Source organism: Myripristis murdjan, chromosome 6, assembly GCF_902150065.1.
Source record: "Myripristis murdjan chromosome 6, fMyrMur1.1, whole genome shotgun sequence".
Taxonomy (NCBI): domain Eukaryota; kingdom Metazoa; phylum Chordata; class Actinopteri; order Holocentriformes; family Holocentridae; genus Myripristis; species Myripristis murdjan.
The window spans coordinates 26,149,485-26,172,201 of record NC_043985.1 but is presented as its reverse complement, the minus strand read 5'-3'; the positions used below and the strand labels follow the sequence as shown (position 1 = coordinate 26,172,201).

At 42.1% G+C, this 22,717-nt stretch overlaps 2 protein-coding genes across 3 annotated transcripts in view; one reads left to right on the top strand and one right to left on the bottom strand.

Moving 5' to 3' along the window:
* cpt1ab (carnitine palmitoyltransferase 1Ab (liver)) overlaps window positions 1-12,627 on the bottom strand; it is a 32,063-nt gene extending 19,436 nt beyond the window's left edge. Inside the window, exons 1-4 of one of the 2 annotated variants that reach the window (XM_030052833.1) lie at window positions 12,538-12,627; window positions 9,452-9,553; window positions 3,764-3,928; window positions 969-1,111 (exon numbers count right to left, since the gene is read on the bottom strand). In XM_030052833.1, the coding sequence (XP_029908693.1) occupies window positions 969-1,111; window positions 3,764-3,904 (284 nt within the window). In that variant the 5' untranslated portion in view covers window positions 3,905-3,928; window positions 9,452-9,553; window positions 12,538-12,627. Of the gene's footprint in view, window positions 1-968; window positions 1,112-3,763; window positions 3,929-9,451; window positions 9,572-12,537 lie in introns of those variants that run through there. The other variant, XM_030052834.1, reaches the window with a different exon arrangement.
* A 1,294-nt stretch (window positions 12,628-13,921) lies between these two features.
* Window positions 13,922-22,717, top strand: part of LOC115360155 (USP6 N-terminal-like protein) — a 30,973-nt gene continuing 22,177 nt past the window's right edge. The window contains exon 1 of the mRNA XM_030052831.1: window positions 13,922-14,181. The gene's annotated coding sequence lies outside the window, so the exon portion shown is untranslated. The remainder of the gene's footprint in view (window positions 14,182-22,717) is intronic.

Below are 22,717 nucleotides of genomic sequence, written 5' to 3'. Positions count from 1 at the left end.
CTGAGAAACATTTATTACTCTCAGTTTGTGTAACTGAGGGACAGACTCAAACAAGTTCAACTTAGGTTTATGAAATATTGCTCAAGGTTTAACCTTGATTGAAAACGATGCCTTGGAGCATTGCTTTAACGTTAACTCGAGACCAAGATGCAGTCTTGGGGATGCCCTGGTGGCTCACCATGCAGAGCGTTTACCACTTACCGCTGAGGCGAATTTAGCCGCAGCGGCCTGGGTTCAGCCTCGGCCCTTTCCTGAATGATTGCCTATCTCTACCCTGACTTTCCTGTCTCTGTCCACTGTGTCCGTCTGATAAAGCAGACATGTCACACAAAAATGTTTTAGAGACAGCTTTGATTTTGTTCACTTAAGGACTGAGAGACTGTTGAATTTACAGCCAGGGCTCATAAGAAGAACTTCAGTTTTGTCTGAGTTTCACAACAGAACATTCTGTGACATCCAGTTCTGATCCTCAACTCAACATTGATGCAGCTTGAGGCTAACTTATTGAAGTCACTGGATTTTACTGACAGGTATAATTCAGTTCACTGACACAGCAGTGAAAGGCAATGACACTCCAGTAGAAAAGTCTATATTTGGAACAAAATTGCACCTAATATTGAGGCTTGGGCTAGATTATAAGCAAATAAAGAGATAGAGAAAATATCCACCAAGATTTTCTGTCCATACATAAGGATGAGAGCCATTTCAGGACAGTCACAGAGATATAAATCAGTTGCTTGAGTTCAAATTTATTTGGGGCCCCAAATCATTACTTACAACCTCAAAGGGCTTCACAGGCCCACATATTTACAACAAACAAAACAGGTTGACGCCTATTTAAATCTCATGGCGGTCAAGAAAAAATTCCACCGAACTCCCCTGAACTTGCAAGTTCAGAGAATTAAAATTCAGGAAAAAGGAGACACTCTGGCATCCAAGACAACATCACATGATATCCATGGCCTTACCCGATAGGTATGTGTTGGCTTAGTTTGGCAAACATCCCCAGAGAGGGATCCAGCTTATGATATTTGTTGTAGGACATGTAGGACACAACCACCACCATGAAACCAGGTGGGCTCCCAGGGTACACACCAGTCATCACCCCATTCTGTGGAAGTGTAAAACAAAAGAGAGGTTACAGAGGTCACTGGGGTCAAAGGGAACAAAGAGCCTGTAAGGATACTATGATATTATTATTAATACCATAAACAGTGTTTTGGGTATGGCTGCCACATGTGAGCTATTATCAATAACAGTAATCAAAACAATGACTGAAGAGATAGGTGAAAATGCTAGCAGGTCTTTGGGTTTGGGTGACTCAGTATGACAGTGTGTGTAAACAGATAAGTAGGTCAAAGGCCAGAACACAAAGAACAGACAGGAAAGTTACCGTCACTGTTGTGTGTTTGTCACAGGACAGTAAATGGGTGAGCTTCCATTGTGTGGGTGAGTTATTGGAATTTGTAACCCAACAAACAATACTACACCGCTGCAGACCCCCGACGTATGTGGCAGGGACCACAACAGCACACCTAACGCGGCAGTAAACATCCCTGCCTCCCTGCCAGACGAGCTCAACACCTTCTCCGCTTGCGTTGAGGCCCTCAACAGCGAGCCACAGGGGCCGCTCGACAGGATCCACCTCTGTCAGGCCACGTCCACACGATACGTTTTAGCTATAAGACACATCATTTTTGCTACATCATTGTGAGGCCTGCTGTCCACACTGGTCTGGTGTAGTCAAGCCCCTAAGACAGAGATTTTTGGATATGCAGCCGACAGCATATTAGTTTGAAAACTCGAGAGTTGTGTAGTAGAGTGGACGGGCAGATATGGAGGCATTGTAATACGATCACACAGGCAAAGCACCGACAAGCACTGCAAAACATTACCTCTAGGCCTGCTTACTAACTTCTGTGTTTGCATCCTTCTTGTGTGGGCCCTCCTCTCCCACTGCCATGGCTTCCTCCAGCAATGAATAATGCTCTCATCTCCTTATCTGTCACATGCCCTGAGTTACATCATCTGATGTTTAGAAACAGTGCATGTCCTCCACCTTTTGCTTTTGCTGCATAGTTTAGTATCCCTGTCAGCTCTCACAGTGATGAATTTAGGGGTGGCCACGTTAGCACTGGAAGTGTGGCCGGCTCGTCATGTTTCCATGAGACTTACTAGACTGATCCGAGTCACTTGCTCGTCTGTCTTGTTCACAAAACTCTTCATCACCACCAAGGGAACAGATGGCACATCCCTAGTGGATGAGTTCACTGGCGTCTTCAACATACCCCTCACCTAGGCTTTTAAAACAACTCCCATCACACCCCCTACATGGACTACAGCACACCCAGTGTATCATCCCAGACTCACTGGACCCCCTACAATTTGCATACTGTCATAATAGATTAGAGGATACCATTTCCACTGCAATCCACACCACCCTATCCCACTTAGAAAGGACACTTATATCAGAATGCTTTTCACTGATCATAGTTCGGCATTCAACACAGTCATCCCCTCCAAGTCACCTGTTAAACTGCACAACCTTGACCTGACCCCAACCCTCTGCAACTGTATCACAGACTTCTACACAGGCGGACCACAGACTGTCAGTATTGAGACTCCCACTTCTAAGACACTGGTTATGAACACTGACTGTCCTCAGGGCTCTGTGTGAAGTCCACTGCTCTACATACTCTCAAGTTTGCTGATACCGCAGTCATTGGCTTGATCACCAAGAAAGACGAGTCAGTCTAGTGGAGGGAGGTGTCAAGCCTTGTGACCTGGTGTCTGTCTCTCAGTGTCAGGAAAACTAAGGAGATGGTGGTGGACCTGAGGAGGAACAGCACAGAGCACCAGCAACACCTGCTGCTAAACATCAACGGGACGATGACTGGAGAGGGTGAACACCTTCAACGTCCTTAGTGTCCACATCAGTGATGGACTTTCAACAACACCCAGATCATGAAAAAGCACAGCAGCGGTTGCATTTCCTCAGGAGACTGAGAAAATTCAACACAACACCTCAAATCCTCTACAGCTTTTACAGATGTACCATCGTCAGCATCCTCACAAACAGCATCAAAGTGTGGTACAGCAAAAGCACAGCCCGGGACCACAAATTCCTGCAGCTTGTCATCTAAACAACTTGAAAGATTACAGGAACAGCATTCCACTCTTTGAAGGCAATTTACTACCAGAGAGTCTACAGGTGAGCCCAGAGCATTGCAGAGGACCCCACCCATCCACAGTATGGACTCTTCACATTCATGCCTTCTGTCAGGTGGTACTGTAGTGTGAAATGCTGTATCTCCTGACTACCAAACAGTTTTCGCCCCAGGTTGTGAGGCTGCTTTTTGTTTGTTTATACATATGTGTATATTTGTTGTATTTTTATTTATTTATTTCCTTGTTTCATACATGGTAATAAGAGAGGACAGTAATGTAATCATTGTGCAGTGCAGTGCAGCTTGCCTGCCTGTGCATATGATAATAAAGCCTCTGAATCCTTGAATAGCTTGACATCATACGGCTGCAATCAATAAAGAAACAGATAACACTACTGAGTAACTTATGACTACCGTATGAAGTGAATGTTTGCAGAGTTCACAAAATGAACAAACAGAGTCATAAGATAGAGATAGCAGATAGTATACCATTTACAGTTTATTCTAAATGGAGTAAACTGCGCCAAGGCTTTCCAAGAATTTCCCTTTAAATAAATCTCTGCAATCTACGCTCTCACCCCTTTTTAACCTCTTACCTTGAAGCGAATGAACCTTTTCTTCCAGGAGTGGAGGCCAGAGAGGTAGATCTGGCGTAGAGCCTCATGGCACAGCTGTAGATCAATGCCATCAGGGGTGACAGTGAATTGGAAGGCCACCGCCTGGTGTGCTTCTGCCATGGTGGCTGCTGCTGCACAGGGTCACTGGGGGAAAGGGGAGTGCATGAGGGGGAAGTAGGGGAAAGTTTATTTCAGAGGTAAAAGGCGTCATAGAAACAGACCACAAACAGTGACTAACAGGTATTTTTCCATTCCCTCTTAAAACAAGACAATTTCCTGTTCCTTATCTTTTCTTACTTCAATGCTCACTGGAAAAGCATCTAGGCACCTGATAAAGTCATCACAGAGTCGGGTTAACAAAGGATACTGATATCAAGAGTGATGACATCAAAATTATCAATCAGGTCTATATCACTGCTTCCTGACAGGTAGATGATGCTATTCATTATAATATGGAGGAGTTGGGCTGGGCTCATTTGAGATTTATAGTCATTATTTTGAAATCATCACTCCAATTCTTGAACAGCTGCACTGATGACGAACTAAATTCCAAAAGGTAATCTAACAAAATTCCTGACAAGGAAATAGCCTCCAAGTAAGAAATGATTCTTATTGGCTTAGAAAACACAAGGGTTTACACGGATTTACAAGGTCAAGTGTCAGCAAATACTTGGACTATTCTGGGGGCTTGATCACTCAGTCGGTCTAGAGGCCGTAATCACAAGGGCATTAACGTGAACTTTCCATCTGTGCCAAGCAGACCTCATTATGGCTTGTGTTTTTACTCAAGGTGGGTTGAAGTCCACAGGTAAATAAGGGTGTAACGGTTCAGAAAAAAAGACCGAAAACATGATACAAACGTCTACGGGCTTGAATCATGGTAACATGCTCGATCTCACGGTCCACGAGATGGAAGATAATAAGTCTGCTGAACAGGACTCTGACTGTGGAGAGCATAGACGATAACAACTGTGACATAAACACTTAATTTGACTGTGAGAGTTGCAAACTATAGAGGAAGGGAGAGAAAACACAAGCAAACAACAACAGGAACTATACTAGGACAAGAATATGCCAGAAAGTGTCTCAACTTTGGGATCTATAGCGGCTAAAATGAGTGTTTTCTACTACACGTGGGTGAACTGACTGTGTTTGCTGTTGCTGTTACTGTTAGAAATCACTGGCTGTCCTCTTAGTTGACTGAGGTGCGAGACCCATGAAAGGTATGATTCTGAAATGTTTCTGTGGTACAAACCATTTCCCGGGCGAATGTATTTCAGTATTTAACGAGAGTAAATGGAGTCACTGTCGCAAATGACACGCAAACTGACCACCAACATCAGGGAGCTAAATCTCACATGATTTTGCCTTTAAGTTCCAAGTCAGGACAGAAATCAGAGCAGGGATGAGGATCATAACCGGCTCCGAGTTGCAACAGGGTCACAATTTTCCGAGCCGTGGGTCTCACAAGCTGCAAGCTCATCTACACTGCTGATGGTTGCATCAAGTTACAAGCTCTATTCAGTGAAAGTGAATATTGGCCAAATGAAATTAAATTTACTTTTTGGCAAGAAACATGAATAAAGTAAGTTGTTTGATGGAGAAATTGGTAAATATTTTCACAGCAATATAAAGGAGAGTGACTTATGACCAGTTTAACTTCCTAACAGTAGCCTAATTCTAACCAATATCTTGTAATACGTTAATGTAATATGGCACTTATTACATTGCCTTTGTAAATATAGCCTAATCATTTCGTATCCTTAAAATATGCACCAAAAAAAAGAAAAAAAAATGACATTTGAACCAAACCATGGCTCAAGAATTTTTATTGTATGGTTACTTTGATGCACAGTGACAAGGCCTTAGGTTTACAGGAAAAGAAAGTGAAAGTCTAACCATCATGATCAATACGGGCACACAATAGGTGATGGTTGGTTACTATAACAACTAAACTGGTTCCTGTAAGCCAACACTCATTATGTTGCTCCTGAGGTGCAGGAGCAGCAGGTGTAGTGGGAAGCAAGCTACCCATCGCTGAACTGGTTAAGCAAGTATGGCATAGCGTCCGTCCTCCTCTATACAAGGATTGCAGCTAGGCAAGCTATTTAAGTCTATTGAAAAAGTGAAAAAAAAAAAAAAAAAAAAAACTTCTGCAGCAGGTGTGTGGAAAAAAAAAACACACAGGTAACCCGAAGAAATTAACTTGCATCTAGAACTTTATTACAGGAGACCATGTCTGGATCCAGTCAGGATCTTCCTCAGTGTGCGGGATTTCTCCTTGTTACCAAGCTATTTAAGCCTAAAACAAAATGATTGCCTTTACTTGGAAAAAAGTTATATAAACACAATCATAGTGAGTGCCTTTTAAAGGGAGTTTGCAGTGTAGTCTGATTAATATTTCCTTTTTTAATGAAACAATAATAGAGCTGAGAGGAATGCAGGAGACACAGAGCACATTCTGGTAGGGCACACATACATCTGCCCAGGGGTGCAATGTGGTTTCAGCCACACCTGTCTCACCTCTGAATGGAAAAAGAACTTCTTCAAAGACAAGGGTGTAGCCATGTGCTACAGCCAGTGTGTCCCAAATGAAAACACTAAGTGTTTGCTTTTTTTTTTTTTTTTTTTTTTTTTTTAGTCTGGCTGTTGACATTTATTTGTTCAGCGCGAGCCATATCCGATATCAGTTAAGAGCTGATCCTGAAATGACCCACGTGTGCAAATGAATATCAACAAAACACTTCACGCCAGGACAGCTCGTCATGAGTGCCATCGAACTTACAGTCCGTGCCCTTACCCTGAAGAAGATTTTATATGGAAGCCATGTAAATACTATTTACATTTACAACCTTGTTATCTCTCTGCTAGCCCTTGATTTCTCCTTCATATTTTTCCAGTCAACAGAACACAGAATTATGACAACAGTGACCTGCCTTAAGGACAGTGTTGTAAAAAAATGACTGTGGCCACATGACTGTGGATCAGAAATGTGTCACATTGTAAAAGATCATACTCCGTGAGGTTAAGGTAAGTAGGGGAAATCAGAATTGAGACACTTTCAGCTGCAATGTGAACACAGCCTTTAGGTTTTCATAATTTACTCTGAAACCAGAAGAGATATGAAAATAGACAACTGAAAGTTATTCATTCCAGCTGATGATGAACCCCATGCCCTCTTTTTCACATCTGTAGGTACTGTAATTACATAGCAGTGACTAACTCCATTATTCCAGGTGAGGCACATGTGACCTTAAAGCCATTTAATTGTGCACTCTTCATTTGCAAGATATTTTATGCACTATGAAAAGCTGGTTTTGGCCAGGTTACTGTGGCAATTCTATCCTCTATCACTCCAAAGTCAGGGAAATGGTCAGGGTCATGGTGTCGTCTTTTGTGTGATATGATGTAACCCACACCTTCTCAGCAATATTACAATAAATGCAATATCACTATCATTTCATTCATTAGAAATTAGCCCTATGAAGCGATGTCTGCACGTGTTTTCTGAGCGGGTGCTTCGCTCCCTCCACTGTTATCTTCACACCTACAGGTGAGATGGGACAGTAAAAACCTTCAGATAATGATGACTGGAAGCATCTGCAGATGTCAGTAGGGATCGAATTGGTGTGCTGTGGGTTATCACTTTAGTTGTTGTGTGTGCTGCCTTGAAATGCTGTCGGAAACACTGTAGGTAAGCGCACATAAGTGGCCCACAAAGTGATAAAAAAGCATTAAATTATGATTTTTCTGTCTTACCTGAAACAATTTATCTAAGGAGTCGAAAACAAAGAAGTCAAACAAACAGCTGGTGGTAAAATATATATATATATATATATATATATATATATGTGTGTGTGTGTGTGTGTGTGTGTGCGTGTGTTCTTTTCTTTCTTTCTCTCTAAATTATAACAGGCCTATTATTTGTCATTCTATGAAACAAAGTAGGCTTTCTAATGTGTGGTTTAATCTCCAATCACTCTGTTAGTTGGCATGCTGTAAAACATAAAATAATGTAACAAGCAATTTCCTTCTCTGAGCTCTGCCACGTGAAGTAAAACTGGTGCACTGGATTTCAAATGTCAATAAAAAAACAAACAAACAAACAAAAAAAACAGACGTTTATTATGATGATGATGATGATTAGCGACTAATTTTACGACTAAGCTTACGAGGAAGACCTGAAGGCAGCATCCATTCAGCAGCATTTTAGCAGCCTGCTCCCTTCCCTTCCCTTCCCCCAGCTAGTTTTCCCACATCACATGATCCGCCCATTGCTGCTGAAAACTAGGGGAAAGGTCGCAGCGCTGCGCCGCACAGATACCGGGTGAAACCGGCAACAATCCGTCAATCCACCGTGTGCCAGTGTGCCGCGATGGCTGACGTGCAGGCACAGGACATTTTGATGAATCGACTGTTTGGGACGTGTTAGCTTTTGCGTATTTTGTACCTTAGAAGATGTGAGACCCTGCCAGACGAATCAGGTCAAACACCCCCACAGTCTACAGACATTTATCCGCATTACGGTTCTCACCGCAAATGCTACCAAACTATGTTTTGCTCATCAGACATGTTTTCCCCCTGTTTACACTATAATACATTTCAGCGATCTTCATAAATGCATCCAAAAATATGATCATTTCTCCCGTTCCATTTCTACATTTGTCTGGTATTATATTTAACGCATGTCCACGTGGTCTGTGCGAAATTAGGTCACTAGGATGTCCTCCGTAAGTCAGTCAGTCTTTTCCCCCCTGTTTAAACTAAGCATAATTTTAGCCCTAATTTCAATTAACTAAATCAATGAAAAGTGAGCCGCCTCATCATAAGGTAGTATGAGTTGTGATGCTCTTGCACAGGACATGGCGAACCGGCTTGGACTGACCTTCACTACCAGGTGACATTAACATAGGTGAATTTGTCTTTTGCGATTCACACTGCGGTCAGCTGTCAGGGCGTTACACATGCTGTACATGATTACTAAATAATAAAGCATTACTGACTAGAGACGCAAGCAAGTGGCTGCCAGGGAATGACCTCTCCTTGGTCTTTTGCCCACATTCGTGTTGTGATCTCAACAACAACGCGGTGCTACCTGAACCAGGCCTGTATAGCCCATACACCCTGGGCTGTGCAATATTTGGCTGCAGGATCGTCAAAAAAAGTCACAATGCTAATCGTTCACCACCGGTACTCAAAGAGACTAAACAGCATCTAAAATAACTTTTAAAACGCAAGACTGCGGCTCAGCGAGTGGTTGCGTACCGGTCTTATGGCGATTTAATACTGACGCTTCCACTTTGACAAGCCTCGATTTGCCCACAAACTTGTTTTCTGGCAGCTTTAGGCCAACCGAGGACAGAGGCTACCCACCGCTTATCGCCTATGTGAATAAGAGAGTATACGTCATGTAAACATTGCATAAAAATACCCACTGCGCCAAAAAGGAAATGTGACCAACTAGTATACATGACACACGGAACCGGACAGATACAGATGTCATTGGAGCTTTCATTTTTGGTCGTTTTTTTCTCTCTCTCTCTCTCTCTCTCTCTCTCTCTGTCTCTCTCCACAGCCCCTGCAGCCATATTTGCACTGCTAGCTTTCCACCAAAACTGCAGAGACACAAGGACACCTTACGAGAGGACAAAGAAGAGATTTACTCACCGACCCTTCCTATGACACACTATGAAGTCTGCGGCGCAAAATGTGGAGCTGTGCTTGCTGTATTTTGACCGGCTTGGCTCTCAGCGGGGACTGCGAGGCGCTCTGCATGAATGGGAGAAAAGTCTTGTACACTCAGACCGCCCCCTTTTGCAACGTCACCGCTCCCCTCCATGTAATTTAGTGGCAGTGGAAAACATTATATGAATGCGCCTTGTGTTTGCTTCCGACTGTATTGCACCGATGCATTGACGTCTGAATGTTTGTAGATCACGTTTAATAACTTTTAGTGTGTGTGTGTGTGTGTGTGTGTGTGTGTGTGTGTGGGTGGCCTCAGTCTGTCCACTTGACAGTCTAAAAATGATGATGAGAATGGACACATTTTTGTAAAATTCCTATAACTTCCCTGTTCAACATATATGTATTTATATCTATGTATAGTGTATCTATACATGCTTAATGTCTGTGGTGTTCAGTATTGAGTTTATAGTGACTGTACTCTAACATGGTATTCTATTTATTTTTACCCTGTGATGGTTAGTTTTCCATACAGATATAGATTTCCTATGATTAAAAAAAAAAAAAAACTGAAGTCAATGCAAGTGCAATGTACAAGTAAGCCCACTGTAAAACGAATAATTCAGAGTACATATTTCCATACAGTAAAGACCTTTAAGCTACACAGGAGTGTATAGTATACTTACTTGTGCTGTCATGCCATTTACCATGGATGTACATTTGTCATTGCAGCCAAAGCAATCTTAAGTGCGCAGACAACACTGATGACCGTCCCTTCTTTCAAATGAACACTGTAGACATGTATTTGAACGCATACACGGCCATGGTGCAATGGGTGAGGTAAGCAGCATACAACAAAGGTAATTGTGGAGGAGCGCCCCCTTGAGGACCACTGCGCCACAGGAGGGGTCGTATGAGGACAAGGTAGGTAGGCTGTAGGCCATAACATGGCTCTATGCAGTACAAGTCAGTGCAGACAAAGTTGGGTCAAGGGTTATTACATCTGAATATAATAAATAAAATATTAGGCTTTATTGATTATCCTCTTGAAGGTATAACCTTATATGTGTGATGGGGCTAAATAAAAAGTCCCTCAAAATGTAAGGTTATCTTCATTTACTGTGCATTTAACCACTTTGTACAAATGTTGCAGACAATAAAATAATGTCAAAATACCAGTCCCGTCAATTTTCTTACTTGTATATCTGTATTCTTGTTTGGTTACAATTACATAAATTAATACTGGCCTGTGGTTTAAAAAAAAAATGAAAAAAGGGTCACATCAGGGCCAAAAAGACAATCTTGACCAGGGCCACCAAAAAAACTGTGACTTTATCCCATGAACAACAAAAAGGAAGTGATGATTTTCAAACCTCCAGCTGTATAGTACTAGTCGCTATTCTCTAAAAGTATCCAGGCAGTGAAGAGTTAGTTATCTGTATGCAGTTCCAAACCTTTCCTGCATATTAATTAGCTTCAGCAGACACTGTGTGATGAACCACACAACCAGAAAAAGGTGGATCTGAAGCAGTGGGTTCAGAGAACTGAAACGCATTTGGGAGCCTGTTTAGTTCTGACAGCAAATGAGGCGTTTTGAAGCTTTTGTTGTAAATAAAGGAAATACGTGAACATGGGATCAGTTCTTGTGACAGTTCTGCCCTGTTGGGTGAAGTGTGTCTTGCTCAGCCTGAGGCATAATACGTGAAATGAAACTATCTGTTGTCTGTGAGAAGTCTCTGGTACCCTGTCTAGTTTTGATTTTCCATTTACTTACATGTAATTACAACTATTTTGCAGATTAATTCATACGATGCAAGTTGTATTTTCAACCTTACCAGTTCGAAGGAAAGTTTTACGAGGAGCATATTAAAGCAGAATATGATTCACCTTGCAATTTGCATAATATTTTGCTTTTTATTCATCTAACTTGGACATTTTTGAAAAGAGCTGACTAAAATTTCAAACAGCTGGTTTACTGCCTCTTTCTACTGTGGTTTTGGAAAATGAAATAAAATAGGCCTTTTGGTGAGAAGCGTAGCATGACCACCGCCTTGTTGCCCAGGGCAGCACTGGGAGAAGTCACAGGTCTTGTGGGTTGACTTGAAATATTATATTCATGAGAAAATGAACTCTTTTGTGGTTTAATTTGGTCCGCTCAACTTAATCTACTATTCTCGCCATATATTATTCACACCAACACATTTTCTTATCAATAACCCAACTGATAGTAACTATTTATGAACCTAAATTGGATTCACCCAAAGCTTTTTTGAATTTGTGCAGCCATTTGAGCTGTTTTTAGTATCAAACAAAGTGGCCTACATCTATAAATAGAGCTGTCACTGTTCTGAAAAACACTGCTTTTGTATTCTGTTGTCACATTCTACAAATATGTTATTCTCACTGGTTAAAAAAAAAGTCAAGCGTAAAATGTGTGTTGAGCTCAAATGCCAGATTTAACGAGTAAGAAAATGACTCCTGTTAATAGTGAATGTAAATGTTGTCTATTGCTGCATGTTTCTGTAGTCTGTAACCCAACGGTCAGTGTAATGTTTATTCCAGTACATGGATATTCTCTGTTATTAGCGATAGTGGTGTGAGTGACTGGAGTGACTGTGCTGTGTTTAATAAATGTATAAAAATAGTTCAAGTATGTCCCCATGACCCACTCTACTGAATCACACAACCCTTCCATATTTGCCCTTTAGCCTACTAGCTAATAATACTCTCAACACCTTTCCACATTTGTTTTCCTTCATCTTGCCATGATCAAGCAACACACAGGTTGTTGGTACGTGTGTGTTGGTCGACTGTGAAGGATTCACCCTGTCCACACTTCTGTTGGCTTATCATGTTGGCAACCCATGAATTTAAGCTTATTCTGCTTTGTCAGGTTGTCTATAATGTCTGTAAGTCTGTAATGTAGTTAAAATGCAAGGTTCACTCACTCGGTCATCAAATGCAAGGATTTTTCCCAAGACTTTCATCTTTTAAAATCCTTATGAAGACAAGTCAAACCTTGTCACTGTGGAGTCTGTGCAGTTGTTGCACTTCCTGTGTACTAAACTCACCCAGGACTTCAAGAGGAAGCTGAACATCAGTTCCCTCTCCAAAGACAATGTCGATGCACTTCTAATTTGTTGTCACCGAATCCATCCTCACCTCCTCCATCACGAGCTGGTACGCTGCTGTCACTGCCAAAGATAAGAGCAGACTGCAGCACATCATATGCTCTGCTAAGAGGGTGATTGGCTGCAATCTGCCATCCCCCCAGGACCCTGAGGTGAGCGGGCAGGATCCTGGCCGATCCCTCCCACCCCAGCCATGGACCTTCAAAACACTTGCCTCTGGAGAGAGGCTGAGGTTTATAAAAAAACAGAACCCCATCCCACAAGAACAGCTTCTTCCCTACAGCAGTAAGCCTTTCCAACAAGCCCTCAGACGATAACAGTGCCCCACCACCCCCTTTGATTGACTGTTCACACCACAACATGGCACATGTGCACACACACTCACATGCACAAACACAAAGTACAATATGTATCCACCCTACAGTGCCCTGTGTACATGGACGCTTTGCAGAAAGTCTGCACTACCTGTAAATAACTTATTTAAAATTGTTATTTAATATTTTGTAAATACAACACTTGCCATATTTCCATTGTTTCATCATAACTGCACCTTTTTTATTTTATTTTGTATGTATATTTTATTATTCTTTTTCACTTTTATCTCTACTATTTACTGTGAGCCTTTCCCTCTTGCACCAACATACCAAGGCAAATCCCTTGTATGTTCTTTTTTGTATGTTTCTTTTTATTAAACTACTTGGCAATACACCTGATTCTGACTCCCCAGGAGGTGAAATGTTGGTTTGTGATAGGCCTATTTCAGTTTAATATGATCATCTATTTTCAAGACCATCCATTCATTTTCAAAAGTATTAAAAACCTTGTTTTTTCTCTCAAATCACAGACTTTCAAAAAATTTAAGGACTGGGGGAGCGCTGAAAACATGTGTACGTCTACTATTTAACCGACAGAGGGCGTCTGAAGACCAACTTCTTAAGATACAGAATTCATCCGGTTTTTTCGTAAATTACTGGACATGTTTTACCCCGTTTTTTGAAGTTTTAAAAACAAACTCTCTAGCTATTTCTTACGTAACGTCAACTAAAGTTAAGCTTAATTATTTACGAGACCAAATAGCAAGCACAACAAGAATATCAAAGAATATAAGAACCTTGAGCAGATCCGAGCCGTCTGTTATTAAACCGCGACGTGTAAATTAAACGTGTAACATAAGGAAAAAAGTGAAACGGTGTTTATTATCATTACAAAAAATATATATATAATCGATAAAAACAAGCAACCACAGAGCACGTTTGAGTTCCCATGAGGGGCGCGCCTTCGGTGGTTCATGCGCGTGCATGGTACTGTCACTTGTGTATGCCAGACAGCTGCAGCTCGCGGCATGTTTGACTCAGAGAGCGAGCGAGAGAGAGAGAGAGAGAGCGGGGAGTGGGAGTGTGTGTGTGTGTATGTGTGTCTGACTGGCCAGCATCGATTTTAATTAGTCAGTTGACTGGAACAAGCTTTCGGCAAACTCACACAGTCGTCCGGGTGACAGCTCCCCTCGATAGCGAAGGAGAGAATGAAAATAGTGGATTTTCTCTCTGCTTGTCCAGCGCCGCAGAAGGGAAGTCAAACTAAAAGGTAAGCAGCGGCGACCGTTGGCTAGTAGCGAGCTAGCTGGCGTCCCCCGACCTTTCCTGGTTAATCGTATCGACTTTTTATCGAGTTACCAACCGTGGAAAACGCTGTCCTGCGGGTTGCTACACAGGGTTTGTCTCCTGCCTCTCTTGTGGGGGTCCCTCTGTGTTTATAACTTGTTTAATCCACTTGTTTAATCAATAAAACAAGAGCGCAGGAACAACATGCCTAACCAGTCACGGTGCTGTGCAAATATCATCCGTGCTTGTACAGGTGCGAGTAGACTTGCTGGTTATTGACAGAAATCCTTACCTCTTGTAGCAGCTAACTTGTCTATTTCTCTGTGGGAGTACGAGTTGCAAGCCCCAAGTGCTGAGAAAGACCGCTTCTTATGAGTAAATGCGTGTTTTCCCCTCACCCTTCTTGGGATATCCCACGGAGTTATATGCAACTGTCATAGCAACTAGCATCGCTGGGAAGCTGTAACCGTAACTTAGCTGGTGGAAGTTGCCCGTGTCTTTTCCCCTCTATCACTTTCTGTTGCAAAGTACACGATTTGGTGGTGTTTGGTATTAAGTGGTTTGCATGTTAAGGCTATTCTCGTCCGTTTTCTCTACAGCCCCACACTGAAGTTTCGAGCAGGAAGCATTAGTGGCTTCCCGAAAGGTTAATAATGCTTCCCCTTCTTGCATATAAAATAACTAAGATTAGTTGAAACATAACTATACCGTTGGTCGAGGATTTTCCATTTGAATTAATTTCAGTGTGATTGTTAACATCTGAACACACACCTGATTGGAAACCACAGTTTTTTTTTTTCTGCAAGGGCATCAAATTCCATATCAGGGTAAAAAATAGGCATTGCTGTTGTAATCAGAGCCAGGATCTTAGTACCCCCCTGACACACACACACACACACACACACACACACACACACACACACACACACACAGGCAGACACCAAACACAGATGCCCCTGCATCCAGAAGTAGGCCAGTAGCTGGTCTGCATGTCATGCCATGCCATGCGTGGTCCCCTTTAGAAGGTTAACTGGGCGTCTCACTCGCTCACTTCATATTTATGGAGTGGGGGAGGTTAAAAATTGTATATGAGTGAGAGACCTCAAAGAGGATATAGCCCTTATTATATCCTCTTGACTGTCTGGTGTCTATTGTCATTGTGATTTTGTCTTGTGTGTTTTCAGTGCAGTGTAGAAACCTGGAGATTTAATGGAGGAGTCACCATACTACATTATTGTATGAGGGGAGAGTATAAGTATGTCACCCCCCCCCCCCCCCCCCCCCCCCCCCCCCTTTTTTTTTTTTTTTTTTTGAATGTGCTGCTTCACTAATTAAAAAAAGTACTGCATTCTTGTGGTACTGAAAAAAAATAGGCTAGTCAATTAATCAATCATCAGGAGATTAATTGCTAACAGTTCTGAAAAACGACTCATCATTTTAGATATTGTCAAGTAAAAAAAAGAAACATATAGGCCTAGTAAACAACAGCTTCACCAATGCTACATTTTGCTTGTTTTTCTTTTTTTCACATCATGAGATTTAGGCGTTGGTAACTTGTCATGGGCATTTGTTATTATTGTCATTTTATTAAATTCTAGTTGAAAATAATCAGCTGCACATTATTGTATGGGGGGGCTTTGCCAGTAAAGTTACTGGAGGCAAGTCTTTCACCAAGGTTTGTGACTGTGTGTGTGTGTGTGTGTGTGTGTGTGTGCATGTGTGTACCTATGCACATGTGTATGGAAGTAATTATTAGAATAGCACTGTGTTTAATTTACTCAAAACCCTGGATCTGTGCTCCGTAGACTACTGTCTCAGAAGGTTCTCACGACAACAACAGAAACTCAGTGGTTTGGTTTACTGTTTAATTATACCTAGGCATAGAAAGCTGTGGCCACAAGCCTATAGCCTCGCTGCCCTTAAAGCTCTTTACTGTGTTTGGCCTCAGTGTACAGCTGTTCACACCCTTTGACACTTAACTGCGTTTGCAGGTTTACGAAGACGCCCCACATCAGAAGTAAATCTGCACTGTTGCCATGCCATTACTAGCTGAATAGAGACTCTCCCTCTCTCTTGTTCTTTTGCCTATTTGCGTTTCATTCTCTCCCATCTCAGTTTTATTATCATCATGTCTGTGCTTCTTTTCTGTGTCAGAGTCTTCCCCGAGGCACTCATCTCATCAGCCAAAGTGTTGTGCCTTACCAAACCTGGAAATGATTCACCCATGACTCAACCATTTTTCTTTACCTCAGTAATGGTAGAGGATCCTTTTTTTGGGACAGATCAAAACATTGAGCCACCACACAACACATCACAACAATTTAGGGGCATAACATTTAAAACAGTTCCAGGATATTCCCCCTCATATGAGCTTATTGGACCTGTCTGTTTACTGTGTAGAGGCATACTGTTTGTTCTTAATAGTCTGTGTTGCCTGTAGTTTCATCATCTTTTGTATTATAGTCTAAGTATGGTCTTCTTAATCTATGTTTTCAGCATTACCAAATTAAGGAAAAAACCCCAATCCTCTCCTCTTTAAAAAGCTGGATCTAGCTGCAGTTTGGCATTCAGAAATGGGTGCAAACTAGACTTTTATTTGTACAGCGCTCACAAGGGCTTGGATGTGCTCATAAACAATGAGATTAATACCCTCCCTAATGCCAACAGGATGTGAGCCACGCGTGTTTCAGAGCATCAGGGCCTTATGTTGTTTTCGTGCCTGCTAATGGGCTGCCTCAGTCACAAGCACTAGGCTATATAAGTATGTCCAAAGGCAGTGATTACTTTGTTCTGGTTCTACTGTAAAACACTAGATATCCCACTTGGAGGTATCAAGGGGGATTAAAGTAGATTTTATTCTGGATAGAGAGGGAAAAATGCATTGGAAATAATCAGTGCAGGCAGAATTAGGTTAACCAAAGTCTAGTCCTGCTAGTATCCTGCTCCACTGATGAAAAATGTATCAATCCAAGGTTTAGTTCTTGCAATGGAAAGGCAAACCTTATGAAGTCAGTTGTGACTAAATGTTGATGTATTACCCTGAGACAGAACTGAATGTCCGGCCATGGTTGTCTGACAATTCCCTTCAGTCAGTAGCTAGCACTTATTCATATTCAAAAGCTGAAGATATTCTGCACTCTGATAATATTATTTCACTGGTGAGGCATAAATGGCCCTTTTGTCTGCCTGAATGGCTGCCTTATGATAGCCGTCAAAGGCCCAATGCCGGGTGTCACAAAAGGCACCAGATAGTGAAGGCTTTTGCCAGCCATAAAGAAGACAGAGGGGCCTTGGGCTTGTTATGTGACTCTCAAACAACATCTCTTTTGAGGTTTGTATTCAGGGGACTTGGTCAAACATAGCCTGTCAAATTCAACACATCTGAGGAATTTTTCAAGCAGTTTCACCTACAGTTGGGCCAGTAATGGATTTTTGGGGCCAATACAATATTGATACTTGGGAGCAAGAAGTATAACCTATATTAGCCAAAATTTTGTAGACATAGAAGTACACATTTTTAGCCTGGAATCCTCAAATTTGTTAATCAAATAGTTGTAGCCCAATAGATATATGCTGAAGGTTTTATATTTTACAGTTGAAAATAAACATATCAGTCAGTTCAGCTGTGATACACTGCTCTGCCCAACTCACATGCTACACAAAATACTGTAAACAACAAAGGCTGCCAGATAAGCCATTCAATTATAAGGCTGTTTTTAAACACCGCTTATCTCAATTGCTTGAATATCTGCTTATGTTTATCAGCTTACATACAAGTATTATATCTGTGGTGAGCTAATGTCTGCAGATAATATTGGCCATTTTATGTATCAGTCGGGCTCTAGCTTTCTGCTAACTGCCTCACTCATCATAGAGAGGTGATGAATTCATTCATGTTTTTCTGTTTATGTATGTTGTGGAAGTAATTTCTTAAGTTATTTGATTTGCTGCACAAAGTAAAATACTCCAGCACTGTTGCATATAGGTTATCTAGTTAGTGTGTCTCTGCCAGATGACTGTATGGCCTTTGCATGTGCTTAATTAGCCAGACTTGTCTGCAAATTAGCCAAGCTATTCCCCACACTCCTTCAGTGAAATGGAGGTCAGAACCCTGCTCTAAATAGATTGTCAGTCAGGCTGAAAACTGCTAGACCCCTGAGTGAGGTGATATGTGATGGGTCACTGTGATAATAGACCAAATAGTGAAGTGGTTATACTTTGGGAACTTGGAAACTAAGCTAAATGCTAAAAGAAGCTCGGAATTCCCCTCTGCCATGATTATCCCTAGTTCTTGTCCTTTTTAGATGCCTCTTCAAATTTGCGTTCACTCTAAATACCCAACCCCTCCTCTTTTGTTGAATCATGATGATGTTACACTCCAATGTAAGGCTGCTCCCTTCCCCAGTTTTATAATCCTCTCTTACTGTACTTTTAGGTAAACATAACTTTAGTATGACAAACAAGTGAAAAACCAAATAGGCAGTGGAGTGTGGATTGGTGAACATAGCAGACTTCCTGCTGATCTTCTAGCTTGAGGCCAGCTACTGGACATGTCCTTTCTCCCTAGGTAACGTGGTCTGTACTTTCTCCTTGCTTAATTATTTAATCTATTTGACATGGTAAGATACCAGTTTTGTACTGTGTTGTGTGATGAGGGCATTGTACTGGTCTGGAAACAGTGGATGTTGTATGAGATGTCATTTTGGGGTGTTTGACTTACTGATGACCTCCATACTTACGCCAAAGTGATGTGGAGGAGGTTTGGTATTTGGACGCGCAAAGGGATGAGCAGCCAAAAACAGTCAAATGGAAGATGAAAATCACAACGTGAAAATCAGCAATGGGGTTACTTTAATTTCCTGAGCAATCACGTTTGCCAACTTGATGTGTACAGTCCTACAGTATTTCCTAACCAGGTATTAATGACTGTTTGCCTGCAGGTTTATGAGCCTCTATTTGCAAGTTTGGCACAAGTTATTTAAACCCTGTGTGGGAGTTTTCATCTGGCTTTATTGTTAGATGCTAGTGTTATGACTGCATCCATGTCAGGAAGAGGAGAGCATCCATTTATGAGAATGTGGCTTTCTCAGCAGGGTCCTGTGGTTCAGTGTTTGTGAATACTTTTCCCTTGACATTCCTGTCCTCCCCCTACCACCCCTCCAGAACATGCTGCCACTCTGGGGAAAAAAGGCCTCTCTCTGGCCAGTCCACTGCTCCAGCATCTAAAGCATTGTGCTTTCATTGTTATATTTAGATATTTTCCCCTCTGTAGGTAGAAGTGAGGCAAGAGCCAGGACCGGAGACTCTGATGCAAGGCTTTCAGGGTGGGTCATGGTGAGGTAGAGGAAGGGGGTTGTCCTTGTCCTGCGATGGTATGCCTCCTTTCTCGGTCTCCATCTTGTTATTTCCTGTTTTTGAGATGGTGGAGGTGGTGAAGTAGTTTTGGAATATGGGTTGATGAGTGTTCGTAGTGACTCTATGGCCCGTGTCTTCAGCCTTGGGAAAACGATAAGGGAGAGTGACAGTGGCGGTACAGAGGGCAGAGCTGCATAGAAAAGCCTCTTGGGGACAACAAGCTATTCTGAGCCATGTGCTTTCCCCCCCTCAGTCCCTGTGTTCTGGATGTTTCACCCCTGGGTCACACAGTCTCTGTGTCGCTGCTATTTTCTACCCATAAACACAAACACTACAGTCATACAAGAGAAACAGAGGGAGACGGAGGGAAGAGAGGCGCAGACAGCAACAAAGACAAGGAATTCCTTGTTAAGGAGACTTTGTGGCTGGTCATCAAGGCGACAGCAGTGATATTTTCACATTGGTCTCATTCGATATCACTCTGCTTCCCTACTAATCAGCTAATTTCCTAGTTTATAAGGCCTCAGTGCAGTTAAGAGTGGATTAAATTACACACTGTTGTCATGCTTTGTTCTTCTTAGTTAGTGGCCACTTAGTGCAAGGCATGGGAGGAAGCACTGGAGCAAGAGTAAACAATTGGCTATTGTCCACACACTGGCACACCTGCAAAACACATGTTTGGTATCGCGGGGCTTTGACATTTGCATCATTGTTTTGTTGTGGCTTCAGAGGGTGCAGTGGGAATTGGAGCATCTGGGATTTATGTTGTGAGTTCAGTGCTTGGTCATTGGGTGCAACATGTTGGTTTGCAAACACACAAAACAGAAACTCACTCTATACCACTCACTCAGTTGTGTCTAATTCATTGTTACTGGTCACCTTCTGTCTTATGGAGTCATCAAGTTTGCGTAACTTCCCTGTACTTTTTCAAGTCTCATCTGGATTCCATACATTGCCTTAAAAATGAGACGGCTGTTAAACATCTCTTACCAGCCTTCTTGGATTTCCTGTGGGGTGACTTACTGATATTCCCCATCTCTGAGAGGGCTCCCCTTTTTATAAGATGGCTTTGTTTTCAACTGCCACAACAGAGTTATGTTGAGAGGAAATGAACAGAAGATTTGTTGAGGGTGAACTTGAGTGAAGACTGTGTGGCAGGAATAATATCCGCTTATCTGAACCTGAAACAGCTACTGAACCATGAACACAGAGGCTTCCCTGTCCGTCTGCACAGGAGCAAAAGGAGATCTTTTTTTTTTTTTTTTTTTTTTTCATTTCACCCAACCACTGCTGTAAATGGGGAAACCACTTCCAGAGTGGTCCCATATCTACCTCTATCCCTTTTCCACCTCAGTCTATAATCTGCATTCTTTCATGTGCTGCCTGTTTTTGGGCACACACATGCTTGCACACACTCACTGTGTGTCCGACACCCATTAAAAACTGGAGCTCCGTGCCCATCTGGGACTTGTAGACTTTTTCATGTTGAAATTAGAGCCATGTGGTCGCTTGTTATGGTCCTGCCTTTGCTGGACTAGAATGATATGCTTGTTCATCTTAGCCATCACCATAGGCCTGCATCATCAAAGTCATGTAATAACAGGGATACTAATATTATAGACTACAATACAAGGCATTCCTTTTAATGTAGTCTATGTTGTAAGTTGTATTAGCACTAAAATTATTAGTTTGTGATTATCCCCCATGCTTTGAATCCTGAAGTTAGGAGTGCTTGTTGAAAACCAGCATAATTGTAAAGTAGTAAATTTAGAATGTGGTATGATATCTTAAGAGAGTCATCTACGGCTGCTGTTTTACTGTGCAGCTACATTCAGAGAAGTGGATCTCATGGAAAGAAGTCACACTGGAGACAGACCGAACAAGAGGGGGACTCATTCGCACAAATAAGGGACATGTGATAAAGTTTTCCATTGGTTATCTACTAGATTAGGTGAAACCCACTCAGGCAACACTGTGCGCCAGTACCATTATAACACGAATTCCCAATTTCAGGAACTTTACTAACCAAAATGCAAACACTTTAATTGTAGGGCCCCTTTATTTACAAACCATCAAGGCAAACTTGTGATGTTTGGACAGTAGTGAGCTGAGCAGCAGAGAGATGCCGTGAGAGGAGAATCTTCATTATAAGTTGCTTGATTGTGTTTTCTCTTAGTTTACAGTTTTATGTTTTGGTGGCCTCGTGCAGTGTGTCGCCACATGACTTATCGTGTTATGAAAAGTTTCAAGTAGTATTATGTTAGCAACAATCAGGGCTGTCGATAAACAGAGGTTTTGCTAAAATTGAGAAGCTGCTGTTGTCTGTAGGGTCTGTGTAGACAGGCAGTCAAGACATCTGTTTGAAACAGGGCCATTGTTTTTGTCAACAGGGATGAGGTTTTGAAACAGGCAAAGACCAAAGACTCTATGTGACTGAGGTATTCAGGTGTATTCAAGGTTACCAAGTCAGAGTGGTAACTTTCTGGCATTTGGTACTTGAAGGGAGGTAATTCCAGCTAGGTAATGTAAGCCTGTGCAGGATGGATCAGAAAGTGAGTGTGCTCTGTGGGGTTAGTAGGGTTGAATGAGGCTAAAGCCCAGGCTTTTTCAACTGCATAGCCAGGGTGTCTCTTGGCTGACTGTCTGATGTTGACTAATCATCCAGTGACATAAAAGATAGAACTAAACATCTGTCATCTTGTCTTCCCCCTTGGCACATCAGCAGCAGTTTGTGGAGAGGGTGTGTGTGTGTGTGTGTGTGTGTGTGTGTGTGTGTGTGTGTGTGTGTGTGTGTGTGTGTGTGTGTGTGTGTGTGTGTGTGTGTGTGTGAACTATAAAAGAAGACTCAGATACTTAGCTAAAAATTTGATCATGGTGAACACTCTGCCTTGGGGTTATGTCTGAATCTCCTTAGAAAGCCCCTGTTTTGGTTAGTCTTGTCTCTGAACTATGACAACACACTTCTGAGGTGAGATAGTGCCTTCTCAGCTTGTCTCTGCCCAGAAGCACCTTTACACACCCTGATCTTGTTTAATGATGTCAGCTGTGAGGAAAAAAACAAAACAAAACAAAACACAACACACACACCCCTGACATGACCTGCTTTATCATCCTGTGTAGTCTACAGTCAGTGTTTTTCTCCATCCAGTTGGTTGCCCATTGCC